General features: G+C 35.5%; 2 protein-coding genes across 14 annotated transcripts in view; both read left to right on the forward strand.

Annotated features, from left to right (window-relative positions):
* ano5a (anoctamin 5a) overlaps window positions 1-26038 on the forward strand; it is an 805725-nt gene that overhangs the window by 209791 nt on the left and 569896 nt on the right. The gene's annotated exons all lie outside the window — the stretch shown is intronic.
* The window catches only part of ano3 (anoctamin 3), a 123269-nt gene that overhangs the window by 51940 nt on the left and 45291 nt on the right, over window positions 1-26038 (forward strand). For 8 of the 13 annotated variants that reach the window (XR_015526786.1, XR_015526784.1, XR_015526788.1 and 5 more), the window contains exons 2-8: window positions 5830-6033; window positions 10937-11067; window positions 12782-12937; window positions 15448-15548; window positions 15649-15693; window positions 17032-17166; window positions 21891-21997. Coding sequence is in view for 8 of the 13 variants with exons in the window: in XM_087312624.1 (XP_087168750.1) it covers window positions 5830-6033; window positions 10937-11067; window positions 12782-12937; window positions 15448-15548; window positions 15649-15693; window positions 17032-17166; window positions 21891-21997 (879 nt within the window). In the remaining 5 variants the exon portion in view is untranslated. Of the gene's footprint in view, window positions 1-5826; window positions 6034-10936; window positions 11068-12781; window positions 12938-15447; window positions 15549-15648; window positions 15694-17031; window positions 17167-21890; window positions 21998-25804; window positions 25892-26038 lie in introns of all 13 variants that reach the window. The other 5 variants (XR_015526787.1, XM_087312626.1, XM_087312629.1 and 2 more) reach the window with 2 other exon arrangements.

The following is a 26038-nucleotide window of genomic DNA, read 5'->3' on the forward strand; positions in this document are numbered from 1 at the left end:
CACACACACACACACACACACACACACACACACATACATACATACATACATACATACATACATACATACATACATACATACATATATATATATATATATATATGTGTGTGTGTGTGTGTGTGTGTGTATATATATATATATATATATATATATATATATATATATATATATGTATGTATGTATGTATGTATGTATGTATGTATGTATGTATGTATGTATACACACACACACACACACACACACACACACACACACACACACACATATATATATGTATGTATGTATGTATGTATGTATGTATGTGTGTGTGTGTGTGTGTGTGTGTATGTGTGTATATATATATATATATATATATATATATATATATACACACACACACACACACACACACACACACACACACACACATACATATATATATATATATATATATATATATATATATATATATATATATATATATATATTTGTTTTTCTCTGATTCATCTCTAGCGATTTAAAGAAAAATTAAGTTGTGAGCTCCACAAAACATTGCGTCATTTGCTTGATCTCGAGTTAAATCCAGCGATAGCGGAATCTGAAAACCCTGAAGGCTCTGATGATGCTCTATTGGCCACAGTGCTGATGTTTACCGAGTGTTTTCTCCATCTGCTGTGATTCTCCATCACTGTGAGCTGCAGATAAGGATTCTGCTGGAGTCTCCTGCTATACTCGCTGCTGTTATTGTGGAGTCGTGCATGTTTGTCTCTGCAGACTCTAATACACTGATATTACACATAGAGAAGCATTCACTACAGCAGGGAAAACCAGAGATCTGCATTTGAAGCATTTCTCATTATGATCAGTTATGAAGGCGACACTGCAGGCAAGCATTGTCAAGCGTATCAGTTTCGAGAGCTATCGCAACTTGACTGATTTTCGAGGCCTTGTTTTGCTGTGGTAAATCTGTACAGTGGGAAACTATGCTGTGCAAAAACATTATAATGTGTTGTTTAGCAGCAGACGATCAATCATAATGTGCCTCAGCGCTTAACTCAATAAATATTCATGTGTTTTCTAGAGTCTGGGAAACTTTCATGCTGTGTTCAATGGAAAATCTCAAGTCTAGGATTAATTACCAACTTGAAGATGATTTTGAAGTAATAAAAGGAGATGAGGGATGATATTTATTTCTCTCTCTTTATGGGGTAGATTCATACTTTTTTGTGCGTTTGCAATGTGCTGCAGATTAACATATATATTATATAATAACTTTAATATATATAACTTTCCAGTCTTAGCCTGTTTGACTGCATATAATTGCAAAGAACTCCATCATTTCCATTGAGTAATGATGCTTTGAGCAGAAAAAATAGAAGATGGCATGCTGTATTCACCATATTTCAACATGTATTTCAGCTCCTAATTCTTTAGCTTTATTGTGAATTATTGTTATTTAAATGTGTTTGAAACCTCTGATGTTGGTCTGGAAAATGGGGTCGGACATTTAAAAGTACAATAAAAATACATTTATATACAGTGCATGCGGGGAGTATTGATAGCGCTTCACTTTATCCACATGTTTTTATGTTCAAGCCTTATTCTAAAATGGATTAATTTAATTTATTTCCTCAACATTCTACACACAATCCCCCATAATGACAATTGTGAACAGAGTTTTTGAAATTGTTGCAAATTTATTTAAAATAAAAACCATGTAAATCACATGTACATCAGTATTCACAGCATTTGGCTGAAGCTCTACACTGAGCTCAGGTTCATTCTGTTTCTACTGATCATTCTTGAGATGTTTCAGCAGCTTCATTGGAGTTCACCTGTACTCAATTCAATTGATTGGACATGATCTGAAAAGGCTACACCTGTCTATATAAGGGCCCAGGGTTGACAGTGCATGTCAAAGCACAAACCAAGCATGAAGACAAAGGAATTGTCTGTAGACCTCCAATACTGGGTTGTCTGGAGGCACAAGTCTGGGGAAGGTGACAGAAACATTTCTGCTGCTCTGAAAGTTCCACTGAGCACAGCGGCCTCCATCATCCATAAGTGGAAGATGTTTAACCACCAGGACTGTTCCTAGAGCTGGCCGGCCATCTAACCTGAGTGATCGGGGGAGAATAGCATTAATCAGGGAGGTGATCAATAACCCGATGGTCACTCTGTCTGAGATCCAGCGTTCTTCTGTGGAGAGAGGAGAACCTTAGAGAAGGACAACCATCTGTGCAGCAATCCACCAATCAGGCATCTGTATGGTAGAGTGGCCAGACGGAAGACACTCCCCGCTTGGAGTTTGCCAAAAGGCATCTGAAGGACTCTCAGACCATCAGAAACTAAACTCTCTGCTCTGATGAGACTCAAACTGAACTCTTTGGAGTGAACGCCAGGCGTTACGTTTGGAGGAAAGCAGGCAGCGATCATCACCAGGCTAATAGCATCCCTACAGTGAAGCACGGTGGTGGCAGCGTCATGCTGTGGGGATGTGTTTCAGCAGCAGGAGCTGGAAGACTAGTCAGGACAGAGGGAAAGATGAATGCAGCGATGTACAGAGACATCCTGAATGAAGACCTGCTTCAGAGTGCTCTTGACTGTGGCGACGGTTCATCTTCCAGCAGGACAATGACCCAAAGCACACCGCCAAAATATCAATGGAGTGGCTTCACAACAACTCAGTGAATCTCCTTGAGTGGCCCAGCCAGAGCCCAGACCTAAATCCTTTTGAACATCTATGGGGATATCTGAAAATGGCTGAACACCGTCGCTTCCCATCCAACCTGATAGAGCTTGAGAGATACTGCAAAGAGGACTGGAAAATTCCCAAAGACAGGTCAAGCTCGTGGCATCATATTCAGAAAGACTTGAGGCTGTAATCGCTGCCAAAGGTGCATCAACAAAGCATTGAGCAAAGGCTGTGAATACTGATGTACATGTGATTTTACAGCTTATGGGGAATTGTGTGTAGAATGTTGAGGAAATCAATGAATTGAATCCGTTTTAGAATAAGGCTGGAACATAAACGAATGCGGAAAAAGTGCTATCAATACTCTCCGGATGCACTGTATATTATGTTTTGTTAGTTTAGTGGCTAATTCATATAAATTTCTACGAGTTCAGTCATACGAAAATGTGTGATATTAAAAATGAGGCTTGGCACCCAGCCCCACTGCCAAACCCAACCGTCATTGAGGATGAGCAAATCATACCAAATTGTACAAATGAGATTGTATGCTTTTATACGATTTAGCCACTAATTTAAAAAGTTACGAATTGCTGTGGGATAGCACTGGCATGTGATACAAGTTACATGGACAACTGAGTCATATCAGCTTTCTTCAGTAATCCTACAAAGGGATTCGATATTTTAAAAAACTTTGGGCTCTCTCTTTCAGTGTGCTTCCCTCTCTGAATCATTGCCTGTTTCTTCACGCTAGCTGTATTTAGCAGGTTAGCTGTGGGTTAGGAGCGCTTAGATTAATGCAGCCATCGCAGGCAAGGTCACGACGAGAGGAAAATCCACTCAATCTGTGCGCAGTGGAGTGGGGAAGACCAGGCGCTTTTTTTCCTCCAGCAGATGATGGAGCAAATCAGCTTTTCAGCGGATGAGCGTTTACCGTGACCTTGAGGAAGACGCTCATACTGTCGTCACGTTGAGGATTGGGTTTTAATTGCAGTCATTTATCCAGATGTGATGGCAGATGACGGATGATTCTGTCACGGAGGCTTTTCTGGCTTTGTTATTGTTTTTTCAGTTCATTTACTGTACTGTACTGCACTCTGGCAGCTTTAATATGGAGTAAATAAGATTCTTTTAGTTATTACAATTGCTGTTTGAACACTTCACCTATATGCTATATAGCTCTGTTTATATATACTAACTTTAGGCCTGTTATGATATCTATTTTTTTGTTGTAGGATATACGGCACCAAGATATACTGTGCCAAATGATTTTATTGTCATTTTAAGACTATTTTTAGCCACTAATATATGTGCCTAATGCATGTACACTCCTCCAAACATTTTAGCAACTTTATAATTAGGCATTGTAATCAGAAAGTGAAATCACATATCATAAACAAATAATAATAAACAAATAATAATAAATGTTAACAAAAAAAATGACACTGACAACTCTGATAGAGATGATGCACAATTAGCTAAAATGCTGCTAGATTTGTTTTTGTTTTTTTAATGTATGGGCAATATATATATATATATATATATGAAAAATGATTAAGGTCATGCCCATGTGTTGTGCGATAAGGGGATATATTGATTATTAAAAATAAAATTAATAGAATAGAGATGAGTTTTGACACGTCACAATAGGAGTCCTTGAACTAAAATGATTTTAAAATATGTTGAAAATCTGTCCATCAACCTATCCATCCCTCCTTCCATCCATCTACGGTTCTATCCATCCATCAATCCACCTAGCCAACTTCCCATCCATCCATCTATCTACCTAGCCACCTATCCATCCATCTATACATCCTTTCATCTATCGTTCTGTCCATCCATCTATATGTCTATTTATCCATCCATCCATCCATCCATTGTTCTATCCATCCATCTATCTACCTAGCCACCTATCCATCTATCGCTCCATCCATCCATTCATCCATCTATCCAATAATCCATCCATCCATCTACCTAGCCACCTATCCATCCATACATCCTTCCATCTATCGTTCTGTACATCCATCTATATCTGTCTATTTATCCATCCATTTATCAATCCATCTATCTATCCATCCATCCATCCATCCATCCACCCTAATATCTGTCTATTATTATATCTATCTCTAGCATATCTATCTCTAGTGTTGTATGTCTCTAGTTACAGTATATGTTTCTGGTTAATTATATTACACATTCATAAAATATGTATTTAGGTTTTTACTGTATTTTCAGAAACAATTTAAATTATGGTTTGATTTGTTTCATGATAAGGAATTGAGCGTTATTAATACAGCATTTCTTAATCTGTTATAGTCTCGTTAAATCCTGTTCATTCATAGTGTCGTATAACTTTATATTTAAAAATAGCAAATGTAGAAATAAACAGCATGAACTGCTAAATCTAGTTTAAAATGTTTTCATTATACAGAAAATACAAGCAAAATGAAAACTGAAAACAAATTAGATGGTTAATAAATAAGCAATAGCATCTCAATGAGCTTACGATAAACCTGATTAATTGAAATGACTATCAGTTAACACCATAGCGTCTCCTCACACTGCTTTTCGTGACATTAAAAAAACAAACCGTGTCCATCCATGTGATTTTGAAATGTAGTTATTCAATCTGTTATCCTAAGATGACCTTGTGAGTCAATAGAGACTGATTCAGCTTCCAGGAGTTGTTTCATTAGGTAAATGTAGTGCACTGGTTATCCTCAATGTGATCATTAAAGCTTTTGATAACGTAAGTGAGTCTTACTGCTGCTGTATTACATTACAGTCTATTTGGATCAGATTCAGATTACAGCTGGGGACAAAACTGGTATGTGTGAGTGTGTTTATGTGTATACCTTGCAATCCAGACCAAATGTCCCCACAAGTATAGCAATACCAGTACATTTTGACCTTGTGGGGACATTTGTTTGCTCCCTGTGAGGGAAAACGGCTCCTAAATTACACAGAATTAAGTATTTTAAAAATGTAGAAATGCAGAATGTTTTATGTGAGGGTTGTGTTTTATCATCATAGTTATGGGAAGACCCCATAAAGATAGCTTTACAAGTGTGTGTGTGTGTGTGTGTGTGTGTTTATTATGACTGGCAAATTATTAATTGCAACCAATAAAAGTGTGTGTGTTGTTTGTGTCTCAGCAGGAATGCACACCAGCATCAGTGAGATCTTGAAGGAGAAAACGCTCAAGTCGTCTCGCCGCAGTTTGCCGTGTTTGGCTCAGAGTCAAACGCATCCTGAAAACCTCAACCACTTCCTGTCTGTGCCTCTGAGTCCTGGACCCAAATCATACACACACAGCAGCAGCGTCAGTGCCTCCTGCACACACATCACACCTCCGGCCACAGGTGAGCACTAATCAGACTAGCCTCACACTGCTTTATCTAATGGTATTACGCGGCTGCCTGGAATACTCGTTTCTGATTGGTCAGTTGCAACAATCCGTGGTAGGTTATTCCCAGATAACAACCGCTAAATAATGCAGGCTCATTGCAATCAAACTTGCAATCACTTTGACCATCAGAGAATACGTTCACGCTTATATTTACATGCTCTTTTTATGCGTCTGCTTGTTTGTTGATTTTTGACTGTTTGGCACCATCTTGTGAGTAAATAATACAAAGGTTTGCCAATGCTTTATTCAGCTAGTTAGTTTCAGTTAGCTTTGCGTTTTTGACTGTTTGGCGCCATCTAGTGTCTGAATAATGCGCAGGTTAGTGTATACTCCATCAGCTGTTTTCGTTTCTGTCAGCTTTGCATTTTTAACTGTTTGGCGCCATCTAGTGTCTGAATAATGCGCAGGTTAGTGTATACTCCATCAGCTGTTTCTGTCAGCTTTGTGTTTTGACTGTTTAGTGCCATCTAGTGTCTGAATAATGCGCAGGTTAGTGTATACTCCATCAGCTGTTTCTGTCAGCTTTGTGTTTTGACTGTTTAGTGCCATCTAGTGTCTGAATAATGTGCAGGTTAGTGTATGCTCCATCAGCTGTTTTCGTTTCTGTCTGCTTTTGGTTTTTGACTGTTTTCCACCATCGTTTGTCTGAATAATGTGCAGGTTAGTGTATGCTCCATCAGCTGTTTCTGTCAGCTTTGTGTTTTTTTTTACTCTGTCTTCATCTTGTGTCTAAATAATGCACAGGTTAGTGTGTACTCCATCAGCTGTTTCTGTCAGCTTTGCATTTCTCACTATTTGGCGCCATCTAGTGTGTGAATAATGTGCAGATTAGTGTATACTCGATCAGCTGTTTTAGTTTCTGTCAGCTTTTAGTTAAAGACTTAATTAATGATCGTGCCTCTAATTTGTGTCTAATTTTTATGTTTTGTGGCAAGTAGCAGTGTAATGTGCGGGATCAAGTACATCCTAAGTGTTTTTGTTTTTTTTTGTTTTTTTGAGAATAAAGCCCTTGAGTCTTATACATCAGTGCTCTGCTTCGCTTTGGACTGCAGGTTTACCCGTCAGGCATTATTCTGTAATTAAAAACCTCCTGGAATTACTTATTGGTAATATATTAAACCTTTCAATATTAGATACTGATATACTTCTAGCTAAATTAGGAAATGGTGTGATGTTTTTCTAACAAAATCAGACCAGTTTATACTTATTAATATATGGGTGTGGCTTATTATATAATTTGGAAATAATACGATTTTAATCCTCACAAATGCTGTTTATTTACTTTTTGATTTTTTTAAAATGTAGTTTAAGAAAGTAAATGCAGACTTGGTGAGGAGACTTTTAAAACATTTATTCATTCATTGATTTTTGCCCACTTTTCCGGGGTCGGGTCGTGAGGGCAGCAGTCTCAGGAGAGAACCTCAGACTTCCCTCTCCACAGACACTTCCTCCAGCTTTTCCATGGGGTTTCCGAGGCATTTGCAGACCAGCCGAGAAACATGGTTTCTCCAGCATGTCCTGTGTCTTTCCTGAGGCCTCCTCCCAGCGGGACATACCTGGAACACCTCCATAGGTAGGCGTCCAGGAGGCATCCGAAATAGAAGCCTGAGCCACCTCAGCTGACTTCTCTCAATGTGGAAGAGCAGCGGCTTTACTCGAGCTCCTTCCTGGGTGACAGAGTTCCTCACTCTATCTATAAGAGTGCGCATTTCAGTCGCTTGTATATGAGATCCTGTCTCCAGATCACACCTGGAAAGTGCTTAAAGTCTACAAGAACTGGAAAATGCGACCGTTTTTTGGAATAGAAACGGAATATTAAATGAGAAAACAGTGGGTGTGGCTTTTTTATACTGCGAGCGGATTGGATGTAGTAAAGTATGCCTTTCATTTAGGAAGATGGGAAAAAGGGTTTGTGGAGAGTTATTGCAACCTAACAGACTTCTCCTCCTTACCATTTCCGTTTGTTGTCATAGCATTGGAAGGAATTGAAGGGGCGTGATTAAGTATGTTAGCCACACCCAATACCTCAGAAAAGGTGTAAGAATCCTGTTTTCAATGCGTCTTCACTTGAAACTCTTCACTCTTTAAAATTTCGACTAAGACAACAATAATGCTGTGATCGCCAAAATCCTTCTAGTTGATCTCTGCGAACCCTCATTGGGTTTACAGACAAGACGTCTCATTCCGGGAGCTGCCTCAGAGAATATTAGCGAAGACGCAGGAATCATGTCCAACTGCTGACGCCGGTGCAATCCTCTAAAAACAGCGGATCATTCCCTCCGGAGCCTCTAATGGTCTTGATCCTGCCAGGAGATCTTTTAGCAGAAGCACCTGATCTGATGAGCTCCACACAACAGCACCATGAATTATGGATAATGAGATTGTTCCTTCTCCTCCTCCGCCTGATGGCTTTCATAGTTACTCGGTGGCTGTAGTCCACATACGCTGAGATATCCGAGGTCTGCATTTTGTAGTGACAGGAATTCGAAGTGAAGTGAACCGTGACTTGCAGTAGGTGATGATCATTCATATGTGAATTAGGGGTTGAAGGACTTATGTTATCAAAGTCAGGTCATCAATAAAACACAAGATGCTAATGTTTTGCAGCATTTCATTATTTCCTGGAAACATATGCACATGTTATTTGGCCAATCATAACACGCTGCAAAAACAATTCAACATTACCAATTTTTGTGCAAAACAAATGCACTGTCAGCGACAGCCAGCTCTCTGCAACGCAACCGATCAGTACCTGGATGGGAGACCACATGGGAAAGCTAGGTTACTGCCAGAAGTGGTGTTAGTGAGGCCAGCAGGGGGCACTCAACCTGTGGTCTGTGCGAGTTTTAATCCCTCAGTATATTGATGGGGACCCTATACTGCTCAGTGAGCACCGCTTTCGGATAAGACGTTAGGTCCGACTCTCTGTGGTCGTTTAAAATCCCAGGATGTCCTTCAAATAAAAGTAGGGGTTTAACCATACCTGCCAATACTCCTGTTTTTCCCGCTATTCTCCCGTATTTCAGACCCATCTCCTGCCACCCTCCTGTTTTGTTATTTCTCCCGGAAAACTCCTGTAATCCCCTAACCCCCTCTATATATTTATATAAGAAATCGTTATTATTATTATTATTAATATTATTATAACACTTTCATTTTGTTAATGTAACATTAGCACCTAGGCTAATTTTACTGCTAAACAAAGGCAGTCATCACATTGATCACTGCACGTTCTAGTAAGACTGTTATAAAAACAGATATTTAGTGCAAAAGTAATGCACACGCCGTCAGCACACAGACTCATGTGAAGTTATTGCATAACAACATAACGCACGATAGGCTATAACATTACAAAACAAAAACATTAATAAATACATCAGGCCTAATTTTACAAGTGTCAATCCTTCTTTAAATCTATATGTTTCTGAAAACATATGATTGATACATTTTGTCGCTAAAAACCGTGTCCTCTGATGCGACACGTTACGCATTTTACGGTCAGCCTTGACAAAAATTAATATAATCAGTATTGACGTCATTTAAAATGCAGTAAATGGTTAAACATGTCTTTGTCTTCGTAGACCTCTTGTTATAAAAGCTGTTGTGTAATTAATTGTTTTTTTTTTTTTTTGTTAATATCAAAATATCAAAACTGCCCTGTGGTATGACCGTCTCAAGCATAGTTCAATAAAATACAGTACAATAAATCGGGCAATCCTCCTGCAGCCCAAGACCACATGGGAAAACTAGGTTGCTGTTGGCAGTGGTGTTAGTGAGTTAGTTTGTGCTGACCCTGGCAGAGCATTGACCCTGGCCTCACCCATGACACACCTTGGCTATCTGGATTTGTTGCTGGTAGCAGTCTGCATCAGGGATCACCAAATTTGTTCCTGGAGGTCCGATGTCCTGCAGATTTTAGCTCCAACCCTAATCAAACACACCTAAACAAGCCAATTAAGGTCGTACTAGGTATACTTGACTTGAAACACCCAGGCAGGTGTGTTGAGGCAAGTTGGAGCTAAACCATGCAGGGCACCGGACCTCCAGGAACGAGATTGGTGACCCTTGGTCTGGATGATGCTTTTCTTCTTTGGTCCGGAGCACACAGCATCCATTTCTCCCCCCAAAAAACCTGAATTATATTCATCTGACCACAGTACACATTTCCACTATGTGATGGTCCATCTGAGATGTCTCTAAGCACAGAAAAGTCGACGGCACTTCTGGACACTGTTAACATAGGGCTTTCTTTTGGCACAGTACAGCTTTCACTGGCGTTTGTGGATGTAACTATGTATTAAGGTGCTTGACAAAGGTTTGCCGAAGTAGTCCTGAGCCCATGTGGTGATATGACTTATAGATTAGTGAGGATTCATGTTGCAGCGCCCCCTGATGGATCGGAGATCACAGTTGTTCAGCTTAGGCTTCTTTCAATGATGTTCTGCACTGTTGACGATGAAATATCCAAATGTCTTCGGATCTTTCTCTGAGGAGCATTGTTTTTAAACATTTCAATCATTTTCTCATGTACTTGTTGAAACTGGCGATCCTCATCCCGTCTTTGCTCCTGAACGACTAGACCTTTCTTGGATGCTGCTTTTGTACCAAATCATAACTGTTGACATCACCTGTTTCAAATCACATCATTATTTTACCAATTTACCTAATTTTCTAGCCCTAAACTGCTCCTGTCCCAACTTTTTCTTGGAATGTGTTGCAGGTCTGAATGACAGGAAAGGATGTATATGTACAAATGAAATGAAGTTGACCAAACAAGCCATGAAATATTTTGTGTTCATATCGTCTACAATGAAATACAAGAGAATAACTCTGGATGTATTTTCTCTCTTTGTCAGACACAGGTCAGGATGTCTACACTGAAGAGAGGGAGACGGGGGGGTTTGAGCCGAAAACAGATGAAACTCTCCTCGTCCAGCAGAAGCCAGTGAGCAGAGGGAAACTAGAGGCCCGAACTGACTCCGTAAAGGTACAAAAAGCAGCTCTTCTCTCCATCACAGCTCGCCTGAGGAGATGCTGACAACTCTATTAGTGTTTGATAACAATGAATACTTAAAGGTGCTTTCTTTAGTCATCATTGTCAAGTTGAATCAGCAGAATATAAAGATGTTTAGTCATTGCAAAATTAGACGTGTGTTTTTGATTTACTCTACTGGTCAAAACACCTTTCAAGTGTAAATGTATTTAATCTGCAGTTAGACAATATATGTGTGTGTGTGTCTGTGTGTGTGTGTGTGCGTGTATGTATGTATATATATATATATATATATATATATGTATGTATATATATATATGTATGTGTGTGTGTGTATATGTATGTACATTTTAAAAAAGGGGATATGAGATTAACATTAATTATGGTAATAAATATCATTAAAATTTCAAATAACTCTTATAATGCTAATAATAACTAAAAACTCAAGTTTTCATTGTCGCATGATCCATTAGAAATCATTCCAATTTAAAATAACACATTTTGTGATCAGTTATTATCAGTATTATGAAAGGAAATATTGTCTCTGCCAATAAAAATATTAGGTCACAGGGTTGTTGTTACACCTCAGGTGTGCATTATTTTATAATAATTCAACCCCTCTTAGTAATATGGCAATAAATGTCATGTAAAATGGTATTTAAACTCACAATAGGAACATTTAACACTGACGAAAGCCCATAATCAGTACCTGAGGTGATCTTTGTCATAGTAGTTTATGCTGTTGTTCTGCCACAGCGTTTCTAAAATAGATGAAATAAATTCCAGACTCAGTTATTCCGCTTCTTCTCACCACCGCTGCTCCATTGTTCAGATGTTATATTTCAGTCATTTGTCAGTGTTTTGTCCTCAAACTGCTCCTGTGTGTAGCACTAGTTTCCTCCACAGCTCATTCAAAGCCTTCAATTGTGTTTTGACGTGATTTTTGACTGATGTGGCTGATGAATCCTTCAGGGGTGTCATATGGAGCTGTAAAAACCTGCCGGAACTACTTTATTTGTTTTCTTATCTGAAATGACGCCACACCTTAGAATGCTCATCAGCCAATCAGAATCAAGCATCTCATGTTATAAGATGAAATAGAGCATCCTTGGTCTGTATTCCACACTGTAGACATGCCTCGGTCACACAGTTTACTTAACTTAATAGTACAAATTTAAGTGAATTAAATAGGAAACAACTAGGTTGTCCCTCCCAAAAAAACTCAAGAATTGTGTTGTTTCAGCTTAGTTTAAGTTAATTGAACATGCAGAGAACGTCAGTTTTGGTGTGTATCAAAAACAATAATACTGTTTGTCCATCAGTGTAGGGATTAAAACACGAGTAATTTCTATCGCTTCATAGATTCCAGTGAAATGTTGTCTTATAAGGTAGGGTTGTCCAAAGTATCGAATTCGGTACTAGCTGGTACTGAAATTTTCATCCATTACATCCATTTCCCAACACGACTTTAAAACGCTCAAGTGTTCACGCATCTGTGTTTGCACTTGATAAACAAACGGTGAACAGTTGTCAGTCGATGACCTTTACAGCCAATCACAGTCATTTCCGTTAAGCATGTGAACAAAATAGCCAATCAGCAGCGTTTAAGAACTCGCTCAGATGTTAGCAGGATATTCACTTCAGCACCGATTGCTACTCGATACCTTTGACAACTGAAATATAAAGGATATTCTGCTTTGTTTTTTAGGGGAAAAATCTAGAAACCCCCTCGGGTCTGATGTTCAGAGATGGAAAAAAGCGTATCGACTATATCCTGGTGTATAAGAAGTCGAGTCCGCAGGTGGAGAAGAGATGCACGTTTGAGAGGAACCTGCGGGCTGAAGGACTAATGCTGGAGAAGGAGGTACACAATCGTCCTTTACTTTGGAGAGATTATTTTCAGCCTTAAGGATAAAAACAGAACTATCACCTCTCTATGATCTGTTAAAACACTTGGGATATGGAAGCATAAACTCCATTCATTTTCTGCATAGAGAAACTGGTTTCTTTTGCTTTTAACGATTGCATCGAGTGTCTTTAAATTGTTTTCTCCCAGTACAAATGATATATAATTCAAAAGCTTTCTGATTATGTTTTGCAACATCTTTCATGTAGAAAACTTTCGGTGTTGCCTACACAGGGTGCTTGCTTGGTTTTAGAAAAGAAGCAATGAGTGTCAATAAAATAATATTAGAGAGTAAGTGACTGTGAGCTGGCTTGTGTTCTATATTAGTAGCTGAACACCTGAACTCTACTTTATCAAGCCTGCTTTTCTTCTCCCAGATCTGTCACGCCGTTTTTATCCTGCAGCATTATTCATGCAGGTTTTCACCTCTGCTGCTCCTCTGTAGGTGTGCTCATAATGTCTACACGTACAGCAGAGGAAGTTTTGCAGAACTTGGACACAACATCAGCTTTAGTTCTGTCAGTTTGCACAAACTTTAAGAAGGGTATCTGGAAAAAAGATTATTTTTATGCGGTATTAGTAAAGTTAGATGTTTAGCATTCAGGATATGTGCAGAGCTAGTGTTTCTTCCCATATTGATGAACTTCCGGTAAACGGTTAATGTGACTGTTCTCCATTTTATACAGTTCCTTTTTTATGTAATTAATTTTTATGTAATTAAAATAAAAAACCTGTCAGGATTAGCAGGCTAGTGCAGAAGCTCCATTGAATATACTGGAGTAAAATAAATGTTCATAATTTTAAAGACATGGTGGGGGGAAATGGAATGTAATGCAGTGCAATCTGGGACCCACTTTATATTGGATATCACTCACTCAGCCAGTGGAGATTCAGATTTTTAAAGAAAACCGACCTTAAATGCAGCGATTTTTGTAACGGCGTACAGTTTACTGGAAACGCTTGACCCAGGTTACTGACAAATTAAAAGACATCTGTCCCAGATGAGGCTCAGCCATCAGAACCTTCTTGCTGTGTGGCGATAGCGCTACCCACTGCTCTACCCCTATTGCTGTATTATAGGATCTTTTTAAATGTTTTTAGTGAACGACTTTGATCTCTGTATTTATACTTCAGTGGTTAACAGGGTTATTATTTATTAAATTAAATTATTTTTAAAAATGTCATTATTTTGTATTAAATGTAATAAAATTTTGTTTTAAAATGTAAATTTTATAAAATTAAATGTGCAATTAAAATGTTTATTTAATGTGATAAAATTTGTATTAAAATGTAATTAAATTAAACATAGTATTAAATAACAAAGTTATTTTTAATCCAATTTAATAAAAATAAATAACATTTAATGAACAAATGTAATTTATTTGCACGTTAAATAAAAAAAAATTATTAAAACAATTACTTAAAATTAAATAAAATAAAAAATAAATAAATACTAAATAAATATGTACTAAAAATTACATTTAATTAAATTACACATTAAATAAAATTAAAATGAAATTAAATTAAAAAATAAATAAATAAATACACACAAAAAATGTATTTCTGATAATGGCACAAATGTTTAGTTTAACACGATGTCGCAAAAACAAGTAAAAATTTAATTAATGTTTAATTAATTTGTATAAAATTTGTATTAATGTAATTAAATTTAAAAATGTAATTAAATAACAGGCTTATTTTTAATTCAATTTAATAAAAAATATTTAAAAGAATAAATTTAATTTAATAGAAAAAATTGTATCAAATTACACATTAAATAAAAAAAAGTATTAATAAATTAAATAAATTAATGAATACACACATGATTATGATTTCAGAAAATGGCACGCTTGTTTAGTTTAACACAATGTCTCATCAACAAGTAAAAATGTAAATTGAATGTTTATTAAATATTCATTCGTACATTCATTTTCTTTTAAGCTTAGTCCCTTTATTAATCCAGGGTCGCCACAGCGGAATGAACCGCCAACTTACCCAACACGTTTTTATGCAGCAGATGCCCTACCAGCCGCATCACTGGGAAAGTTTATTAAATATGATTCAATTTAATAAAATTTAATGTTTAATTTTAGTTAAATTTAATGAAAGCACAATGTCGCAAAAACTAACAATAAAAAAATTACAATAAAAATATATATATAATATATAATAAAATCTATTATATTTAAGTATAAATTAAGATGAAGATGAACATATTTAATCATATTTCTAATAATTATATCTACTTTTTTTTTTTTAAATAAAGTCCAAATTTTCATGTTGTAACCAGATCTGCAGAAAAACTCAATATTATGTTTCGCATGTAAAGATTTGCACTATTTTCTGATGCATCTCCAATGCTATTACATGCAGCCCCTGTGAGAGATATTAGAAAACCAATGCATCATAATTAATTGCATGCACATGTCTGTGATCTGCTGCTGCTGATTTGTCATTCTCTTCGGCAGCCCTCATTAACCAACAGTGATATCATGTTTGTGAAGATTCATGCGCCGTGGGACACGCTGTGTAAATACGCCGAGCAGATGAACATCAGGATGCCCTTTAGGTAGAGCTCAATATCACTGTACTACAATATCCATCAATATATCACAATACACAGTGAACTAAATACTGTACATCAGTAATATTATTATTTATTCTCCCAGGAAAAAGTGTTACTTCACTGACTGGAAGAAGAAAGCTATGGGCAGGTAGGACATTGTAGTCTTATTATTCTGTGTTTTGCATTTATTGTAAATGTTCATCAATGTAAACTGAAATGTAAAGTTTCTATTGAACTTAATGTTTACCGAAAATTACAGGGGTGCTTTTATTTGTGCACAGTCCTATTTAACAAACAAATATAACATAATGTTGAATGAATATAACCACTCCCACTCCCTCATTATCAACTTCTTGTCTCTGATTGGTGTTTACTGGCCTGAGGGCGGGATCAAGCTGTCACTCACATCAGATCCACCAATAGCACAACACAACCATCCATAAACAAAATGTAAGCCCCGCTCAACATTTGCTCTATATTAACGTTTTGGAGTGGCCCAGCCAGAGTCCTGACTTAAACCCAATTGAGAATCTGTGGATTGAGCTGCAGATAAGGGTGATGGCAAGGAGATCCTCCAATTTGAAAGAGTTGGAGCTCATTGCTAAAGATGAATATGGGCACAAATACCAGTGGAGACATCGAAAAAGCTGCTTGGCAATTATAGGAAGTGTTTGATTGCTGCATTAGCCAAAATAGGCTTTTTATTGATTATTAAGTAGGGTTCTAATAATTTTGGGCCGTTAATGAACTAAGTTTAAGCCCCGCTCAACATTTGCTACATATTAACTTTAATATAATAACATATTAACGTTTGGAGTGACCCAGCCAGAGTACTGATCTAAACCCTATTGAGAAACTGTGGAGGAAAGGATCATGGTGATGAAGGAAATCCTCCAATCTGAAAGAGTTGGAGCTTATTCCTGTAGATGAATATGGGCAAACATAGCAGTGGAGACATGCAAAAAGCGGATTGTTTGATTGCTGGAATAGCCATTGAAGGATTTTCTATTGATTATAGATGATTAATAATTTTGGCCCTGACACTTTTTATTCATATAAAGTTAAAAGTCAGGTAAATAAGAGCTGGGAAATATTTTCTTCCCACAATGATGCCTCTTGTACTAAATGTACACTGTTTATTTTGCTAGCGCACATGGTCTTCAAACATCTTAAAATGATCAATTAATGCATGCAAATGAAAACAAAGCAAAACCATGTGCTATTGTAATCTTTAATCAAATTCTGACTAACTGCTTTAAACCCAGATTGGCGGGTCTTCCTTGAGGATGTCATTCTGATTGATTGATATGCTTAGCCACGCCCCTACTAACCATTAGTTTGCTGTGAGTGAAAGATTAGAGGAGGAGCATGAAAATAAACCCCGCCCTCTACTAAATATTCAATTTTAGTTCGAATGACATCATCATACTGAAATTAAACTAGTGATTGTTTTGCTGAATGCTAACACACCGATGTCTGTTTACAGTCGATTTCAGCTGAGGTTTCGCCAGCTGAAGAGTTGGCTGCCCAGGAACCCGATGAAGCTGGATAAAGAGGCTCTTCCAGACCTGGTGGAGACGGACTGTTATACGGCACCCTTCTGCAGAGCCAGAATGCACCAGTACGTCCACCTCTCATCACCTTCTTACAGTCAAACATTACTTAGACACCATTGTTGACATTTGCTGCTTGTGGGTGTAGAACAGTTTAGATTAGAGCATTCTACTGTTAAAAACTAGCCAACAGCAGCATCTACTGTTTAAAAAAAGTAACCTAAAGGGCCATCTGCTGACAAAAACCAGCCTAGTGGGCTGTCCACTGTTAAAAACTGCCCTTAAGCACCGTCTGCTGTTAAAATCTCGAGCGACATCTACGGATTATAACTAGCCTAGAACGCCATTTGCTTATAAACACTAGCTTAGAGCACCATCTGCTGTAAAAAGCTAGCCTAGAGCCTTGTCTGCTGTTAAAAACTAGCCTAGAGCACAATCTGCAGTCAATAACTAGCCTAGAGCGTGCTGTTAACTGTTAAAAACTCGCATAGAGCACTGTCAGCTGTTAAAAACTAGCATAGATCGCTCCCTGCTGTTAAAAACTAGCCTAGAAACTAGCCTAGAGCACCATCTGTTGTGGAAAGCTAGCCTAGAGTGCCATCTGCTGTAAAAAGCTAACCTAGAGGGCCGTCTACTGATAAAAACTAGCCTAGAGCGCCGTCTGCCGATTAAAAAATAACCTAGAGCGGCATCTGCTGTAAACAGCTAGCCTAGAGCGCCACTTGCTGTTAAAAACTAGCCTACAGTGCCGTCTACTGTTAAAAACTAGTCTAGAGCGCCATCTGCTGATTCAAAACTAGCCTATAGCACCATCTGTTGATAAACTAGCTTAGAAACTAGCCTAGAGCACCCTCTGCTTTTAAAAACTAGCCTAGAGCACCAGCTACTGTTAAAAACTAGCCTAGAGCGCCCTCTGCTTTTAAAAACTAGCCTAGAGCACCAGCTACTGTTAAAAACTAGCCTAGAGCGCCCTCTGCTGTTAAAAACTAGCCTAGAGCCCCGTCTGCTGTTAAAAACTAGCCTAGAGAGCCATCGACTGATTAAAAACTAGCCTAGAGCGCCCTCTGCTGTTTAAAAACTAGCCTAGAGCGCCATCTGTTGATAAAAAACTAGCTTAGAAACTAGCCTAGAGCACCCTCTGCTTTTAAAAACTAGCCTAGAGCACCAGCTACTGTTAAAAACTAGCCTAGAGCGCCCTCTGCTTTTAAAAACTAGCCTAGAGCACCAGCTACTGTTAAAAACTAGCCTAGAGCACCAGCTACTGTTAAAAACTAGCCTAGAGCGCCCTCTGCTTTTAAAAACTAGCCTAGAGCACCAGCTACTGTTAAAAACTAGCCTAGAGCACCCTCTGCTGTTAAAAACTAGCCTAGAGCGCCTCTGCTGTTAAAAACTAGCCTAGAGCACCAGCTACTGTTTAAAAACTAGCCTATAGCCCCGTCTGCTGTGAAAAGCTAGCATAGAGTGCCCTCTGCTGATCATTAACTCGAATGACTTTAACAAGAGTCCAATTTCATAACCATTTTCTGAGCTATAGCAAATAAGTAACGAATGAAACACACTCAGCCGGTTGTTATCGCATTTGTTGTATTGGACAGTAGAAAATGACATTGAATAATCTGAAATGTAGGACAAGACAAGCATTAAAGTCTGACCCACTGCTTATATAAAACCTTGTGTCATATACATTTACAGATACAGAACAAAAAAATCTAATTTCCCTGCACCTTTAGTTCCTGTGAATATGATCCTGAGATTAAATATCCGCGTCCTCATATGCATTTGATGATGATCTGCTGAGTGAATCTGAAACTGCAGTCGCTGTTTTAACCTTCATGCCATAATAAATGTGTTTATATGAGCGCCAGACAGTGATGTTCTTGACCTGGATGAGTGTTTGTGAAGGCAGGAGACTCGCTGACACCCTCTTTACAGGTCTCAGATCAGTGGATATGTAGGAGTTTAGAGGAAACTCTGGCTGTAGAGCTCGATTTGTTAAAGAAGCGCTGTCAGTGAGGGTTTATTTGAGGACGCGCTGAGGTTTTGTGAACACAGAAATGTGGGATGAGAGTTTAATCTGTTCTTTTTTTCCGACAAGTAAATTTGTAATAACTTATGAAAAATGCAGAAACCCATTAAATTGTATTGATATAATATACAATAATAACACAATAGATAAATAATAATAATAATAATAATTATTATTATTATTATAAATGTACAATAACCCAATAGATAAATAATAATAAATGTACAATAATAACACAATAGATAAAAAATATATATATAATAATAATAATAAATGTACAATAATAACACAATAGATAAATAATAATAATAATAACAGAAATAATAATAAATGTACAATAATAACACAATAGATAAATAATAATACCAATAATAATAAATGTAAAATAAAAACACAATAGATAAATAATGATTATAATAATAATAACAATAATAATAATAATAATAATAATAATAATAATAAATGTACAATAATAACACAATAGATAAATAATAATAATAACAATAATAGCAATAATAATAATAAATGTACAATAATAACACAATAGATAAATAATAATAACAACAATAATAATAATAATAATAATACAATAAAACACAATAGATAAATAATAATAATAACAACAACAACAATAATGATAATAATAAATACAATAATAACACAATAGATGAATAATAATAATAATAATAATAATACAATAATAACACAATAGATGAATAATAATAATAATAATAATAATACAATAATAACACAATAGATATAGGATGATAATAATAATAATAATAACAATAATAATAATAAATGTACAATAATAACACAATACATAAATAATGATAATACAATAATAGCACAATAGACAAATAATAATAATAGTAATACAATAACACAATAGATAATAATAATAATTATATTAATAATAATAATAATAATTATAATAATAATAATAATAATAATAATAATACAATAATAACACAATAGACAATTAATAATAATAATAATAATAATAATAACAACAATAATAATAGTAAATGTACAATAATAAAACAATAGATAAATAATAATAATAATAATAATAATAATAAATGTACAATAATAACACAATAGATAAATAATAATAATAACAATAATAGCAATAATAATAATAAATGTACAATAATAACACAATAGATAAATAATAATAACAACAATAATAATAATAATAATAATAATAATAATACAATAAAACACAATAGATAAATAATAATAATAACAACAACAACAATAATGATAATAATAAATACAATAATAACACAATAGATGAATAATAATAATAATAATAATAATAATAATACAATAATAACACAATAGATGAATAATAATAATAATAATAATAATACAATAATAACACAATAGATATAGGATGATAATAATAATAATAACAATAATAATAATAAATGTACAATAATAACACAATACATAAATAATAATAATACAATAATAGCACAATAGACAAATAATAATAATAGTAATACAATAACACAATAGATAATAATAATAATTATATTAATAATAATAATAATAATTATAATAATAATAATAATAATAATAATACAATAATAACACAATAGACAATTAATAATAATAATAATAATAATAATAACAACAATAATAATAGTAAATGTACAATAATAAAACAATAGATAAATAATAATATAGTAATAATACAATAAATAAATGATTATATATATATATATATATATATATATATATATATATATATATATATATATATATATATATATATTTTTTTTTTTTTTTTTTTTTTTTTTTTTTTTTTCCCAAAATGTTTTTTTGAAAATATATAATTTTATATATAACTTGATCACCACTGGATCCATCAAATGATGTCACTTCTGAATCCTAACCTTAAAGGTGCATGCATTTTATGTTAATTTTTTTATGCAAATGTGACAGGAATGACCAAAACATGGGGACAATTGTACATTTATTTGTATTAGAATATTTTTAATTAGTTCATGTGAATAATAACACCTTAAATGTGCTAATTCTAAGGTTTTTTTTTTCTAAATAACAGTTTTTAGCATAACCAAACTATTTAACTTGTAGGTTCAGTTGGGCCGAGGAAAAGGACAATGAAAGGGGTTGTACATTTGTGAAGTGTTTTTAATAAAGAATACAAATCTGAGAAGCAAATGAATGACTTATTCCTTTACAGAACAACTCACAGAAATCAACCATCTGTACATTTAAGACATTTTTTTGGGACGAAATACTTATTATTCATTGTATTTATGTGTTTATTTCAGGCACAGATGATGTGCATTTCTAGTAGAATGTCCCATGTATACATATAAAATATATATTAACATAACATATTTATTCAAATATACTAATAAAAAAAATATTATTGCTTTACATGAGAGTGTAAATGTTACATGAGAGGGAATGTTTGTCTCTTCATTAATAAGTTGCGTCAATGTCATAACATGTCATTCAGATTTTATTGCAGTATTGGACATCTTTATGATTTATTTTTTATATTTACGTAGCACCAAATCTCATGTGCAGTGTTTACTGAAACATCTGGATGAAGTCAATCTGCTGTGATCTTTATACGAGGGGTCAGCCGTGATCCGCTCCCATTTAATATTTACATCCTCCGGCTGATCTCTCATCCGCAGCATTCAGATTTGCCGTATTCAGTTCAGTAGATTAAAGCAGGAAATAAACAGGGTCTTTAAATGAATGCGCTTCATTATCTTGCAGTTTCACCATCAACAACAGAGAGACGTTTTTCTCCAACTCCACCAGAAGCAGAATCGTTCATCATGTGCTTCAGCGGACAAAGTACGAGGACGGAAAGTCAAAGATGGGTAAGAGGACGACTAAACCATCGTAAACCGGCTCCACCAGACCTGACACACACTCACACATCATCATGTCTATCTGTTATAAACACTAGTGCCTTACTTCTGTCGTAGGAGTTGTTCGAAACAAATTAGATAAAGAATTCAGGTAACATATAAAAAAAATAATTAATGAATTGCTAATTAGCTAACTAACAAAATAACTGAATGAGGTAGGGCGGCACGGTGGCTTAATGGTTAGCACTCAATTGGATGGGCTAAATTGGTTGTAGTATATGAGTGTATGGGTGTTTCCCAGTACTGGGTTGCGGCAGAAAGGGCATCCGCTGTGTAAAGCATATGCTGGAATAGTTGGCGATTCATTCTGCTGTGGCAAACCTGATGAATAAGGGACTAAGCCGAAGGAAAATTAATAATTTAATTAAGTATTTTCTTGAAGCGTATAATCAGTAGCACGCATTCATTCCGTGTTTCCGGCTTGCCAATCATGTTTCAGTGTTGTTATTAACAGGAAATTAGCTCTATATATATATTAATAATAGTAAAAATATTTACATAGATATTTACATTTATACATAATATATAGTTGTATTGTATACATGGATACTGATCATCTAAATAAAAAGGAAAAATCTCCAAAACATGCATTAATGTGAGTATTTGTACGCAAATAATAAATATACACAGTACACGCGCATATATTATTTATTTAAATCATTATTTGGATGTAAATAATTGTGATATCTATACATACAATAAAACTGACTAGCATGATAGAGCGCTGTGAGCTAAGCAAGCCACAACCGTTGACGTTTTATAAGGTTACAATCCCGGACGAGCCCCCAAATTTGTCACGCTAAAAGAAGTGAACAATTATTACCGTACTTCCCTTGATTAAAACATACCGTGATCATTTTTTATTTAAATCCGGCTTCATTGTGCATATGACAAACTGAAAATATCACAAATATGAAAAAATAAAAGCTGCTTTCGAAACATTTCATTTAGTTCATGAGTAGTATACACAGAACATTTAAATGACTAAAACGTTAGAAAGAATTTTGTCTTCTGTTTGAGTTCTAGTACAAGACTCACCCAGTGTTGGTAAATAAATTTCATAATCTAGGACACGACGAGAAGAAATCCCCCCTGTCAGTAAATGTTGAAGAGCTGTAATACAATCATTATTAATTTCTCTCTGTCGGTCCCCATAACATCACGCTCTTCTCAACTGACTTCCTTGTCTGTTTCTCTTCTGATTAAAACTGGTCTTGCGAGTGGGATTTCGATGTTAATAAATCGATGTTAACACCAGTGAGTCGATCTGTAATACTGGGAGACGATCTCTGTAAAATACTCCATAAATACCTGCAGTTCAGTTTAGTGTCCTGCTGCTAAACCCCCAAACATCTGCAGCAAATGATGCCCTTTACCAAAACTGAGAGTTTTAATCAAAAATATGCTAACAGCCGTCTGGCTCCTACTAGCATAGCATAAATCGGGGGCTCGTCCGGGATATGAACCTAAAAAATTGTGTTTAATTCAACTCGCTAGGCTCTATCGTGCTCTTTTTGGCCTAATTTACTATAAATTCATCAGCCTGGTGTCCTATGAAAATACCAAGTAGTTAAACATGACTTATAATTTAATAATATAAAAGTAGGCTGTTTGTGATCGCATCTAAAGGTTGAAAACACTATAAAATGCATCAGATGGCAAGCACATGAAATAATAATACTGATGTATTCACGATTCAATATTTGCAGTCCACCAATGGTACTTATCAGTGTATAGTTTCTAAAATAATAAGATTTTTCTTAGTTTTGATCTTACTTTGTGCTTTACTCACCAGCTTTACAGCAACCCCTGCATATCTGTCATCCCAAAAGGAAAGTTTCCCCATCATTTATTCACACTCGAGTGTTTCCTCTATGAATTTCTTTCTCCTGTTAAACACAAGACAATATATTCGGAAGAATTATATAGAAAGCAGCCATTGACATGCATAATACACTCAAAAAAAATTTGTTGAATGAACATGATTTAATCGTGGCACCCTTTATGCATCTAATCCAATCAAGTAAACCTGAACTGCTTTGAACATGTTGTATGAACACAAAGCACATTTGTAGATAAAACATGGTTCAATATGTCAGTCTAACTTCTTTGCAACTAATTGACTCAAAATGTTTGTATTGTGTTATTCTAATTAAAATGATTCTAATTTACTCAATGTAACACTAAAGCTTTACTTTAACAAAATTATGTCTTGTTAAATCAGCTAGTAATCAGCAATATTGTTGTTTAAATTCATTCATTCATTCATTTTCTTGTCGGCTTAGTCCCTTTATCAATCCGGGGTCGCCACAGTGGAATGAACCGCCAACTTATCCAGCAAGTTTTTTATGCAGCGGATGCCCTTCCAGCCACAAATTATCTGGGAAACATTCACACACACACTCATACACTACGGACAATTTAGCTTACCAAATTCACCTGTACCGCATGTCTTTGGACTGTGTGGGAAACCGGAGCACCCGGGGAGGAAACCCACGCGAAGGCAGGGAGAACATGCAAACTCCACACAGAAACGACAACTGAGCCGAGGTTCGAACCAGCAATCCAGCAACCTTCTTGCTGTGAGGCGAACGTGCTACCCACTGCGCCACTGCCTCGCCCTGTTGTTTAAATAACATTTTTTAAATGACAATACTATGAAGCAAGATTTAAAATTAAGTAATTCAACACAAAAAGGACAGAAAACATGTTATATATATATATATATATATATATATATATATATATATATATATATATATATATATATATATATTTATTTATTTATTTATATATATTTATTTATATTTATATATATATATTTATATATATTTATTTATATTTATATATATATATATTTCTTTTATTATAGCCTTTAGCAGGCACCAATCACATTTAAACAAATTTCTTCTTTAATATTCTGATACAAAATGTTATATAATATCCAAAATTGTAATATGTAATATAAAATGTATAAGAAACATTTAGCCAACAACATAACATGCATAACATTCAAGCTCTTGGGAAAACCAATTCCCAAACTGTGCCGAAAACACGCGGTGGTACTTCTTGTTGTTTTCGTATGGTGACATCCAAACGCACTACCGCCACCTACTGATATGCGCGAAGTGACTCTCCAGAGTGAGAGTTGTCGATTTGAAGCGTCTCAGTCTCATTGAATCAACATGTTCTGATCAAATTCATTTGATTATTTCTTGATTCAGTTTCAAATAACATGAATTAATCATTTAACATACGTAAACTTGATTTGTTCTTTTCAATCTGACAAATTTTTATTTTGTAAATCCAATACATGCCTAGTTGATTTTTTTTGAGTGTAGCAACAAAATATGCTGTGAAAGTTGATGACAGTCAGGATATCTTCCTTTGTGTTCAACCACAAAGAATACACTCAAACTGATTTGTAAATAAGTGCAGGGATTGAGTAAATGATGACAGAATATCCATCTGTGTTTAAACTATCCCTTTAAGCTTTATTTTCATAAGTGTGAGGCGTCATACAGGGAGTTTGTCAGCTTAAACCGTCTCATGCTGACCACCATTTTGTTTACATTTCTTTATCCATCCATTTATTGTTGTCTTTTTAGTATTCCAGTCCTTCTCCACATCCTCATCAAGCCTCGAAACTCTATTCATTAGCATCAGTAATCATTTTACAAACGTCCCGTCCCGTCCTGAGCTGAGCTCTCCCTGGTGTGTCTGCATGTCTCTGCATGTTCTCTGGTTTCTCCGCAGCTCCTCCGTTGTGTTGTCTGAATCTGCTTTATTATTATGGCCAGCACGAGCGGCTCCTCATAGGCCAGTCAGGCAGCTCGTGGGAAGGTGCGTACTGTGCCTGTGTACGGGACAGTCTCTGTTTATACAGGGTGTCCGTGGGGTCTTAAATTTCACACATTTAAGACCTACAAGACAGAAATCTCAGTGAATTAAGGACTTTTGGTAATTATTCTCATTATGTAGTCAATAACA

This window comes from Danio rerio, chromosome 25, assembly GCF_052040795.2.
Source record: "Danio rerio strain M-AB ecotype USA chromosome 25, GRCz13ab, whole genome shotgun sequence".
In the NCBI taxonomy this organism is placed as follows: Eukaryota; Metazoa; Chordata; class Actinopteri; order Cypriniformes; family Danionidae; genus Danio; species Danio rerio.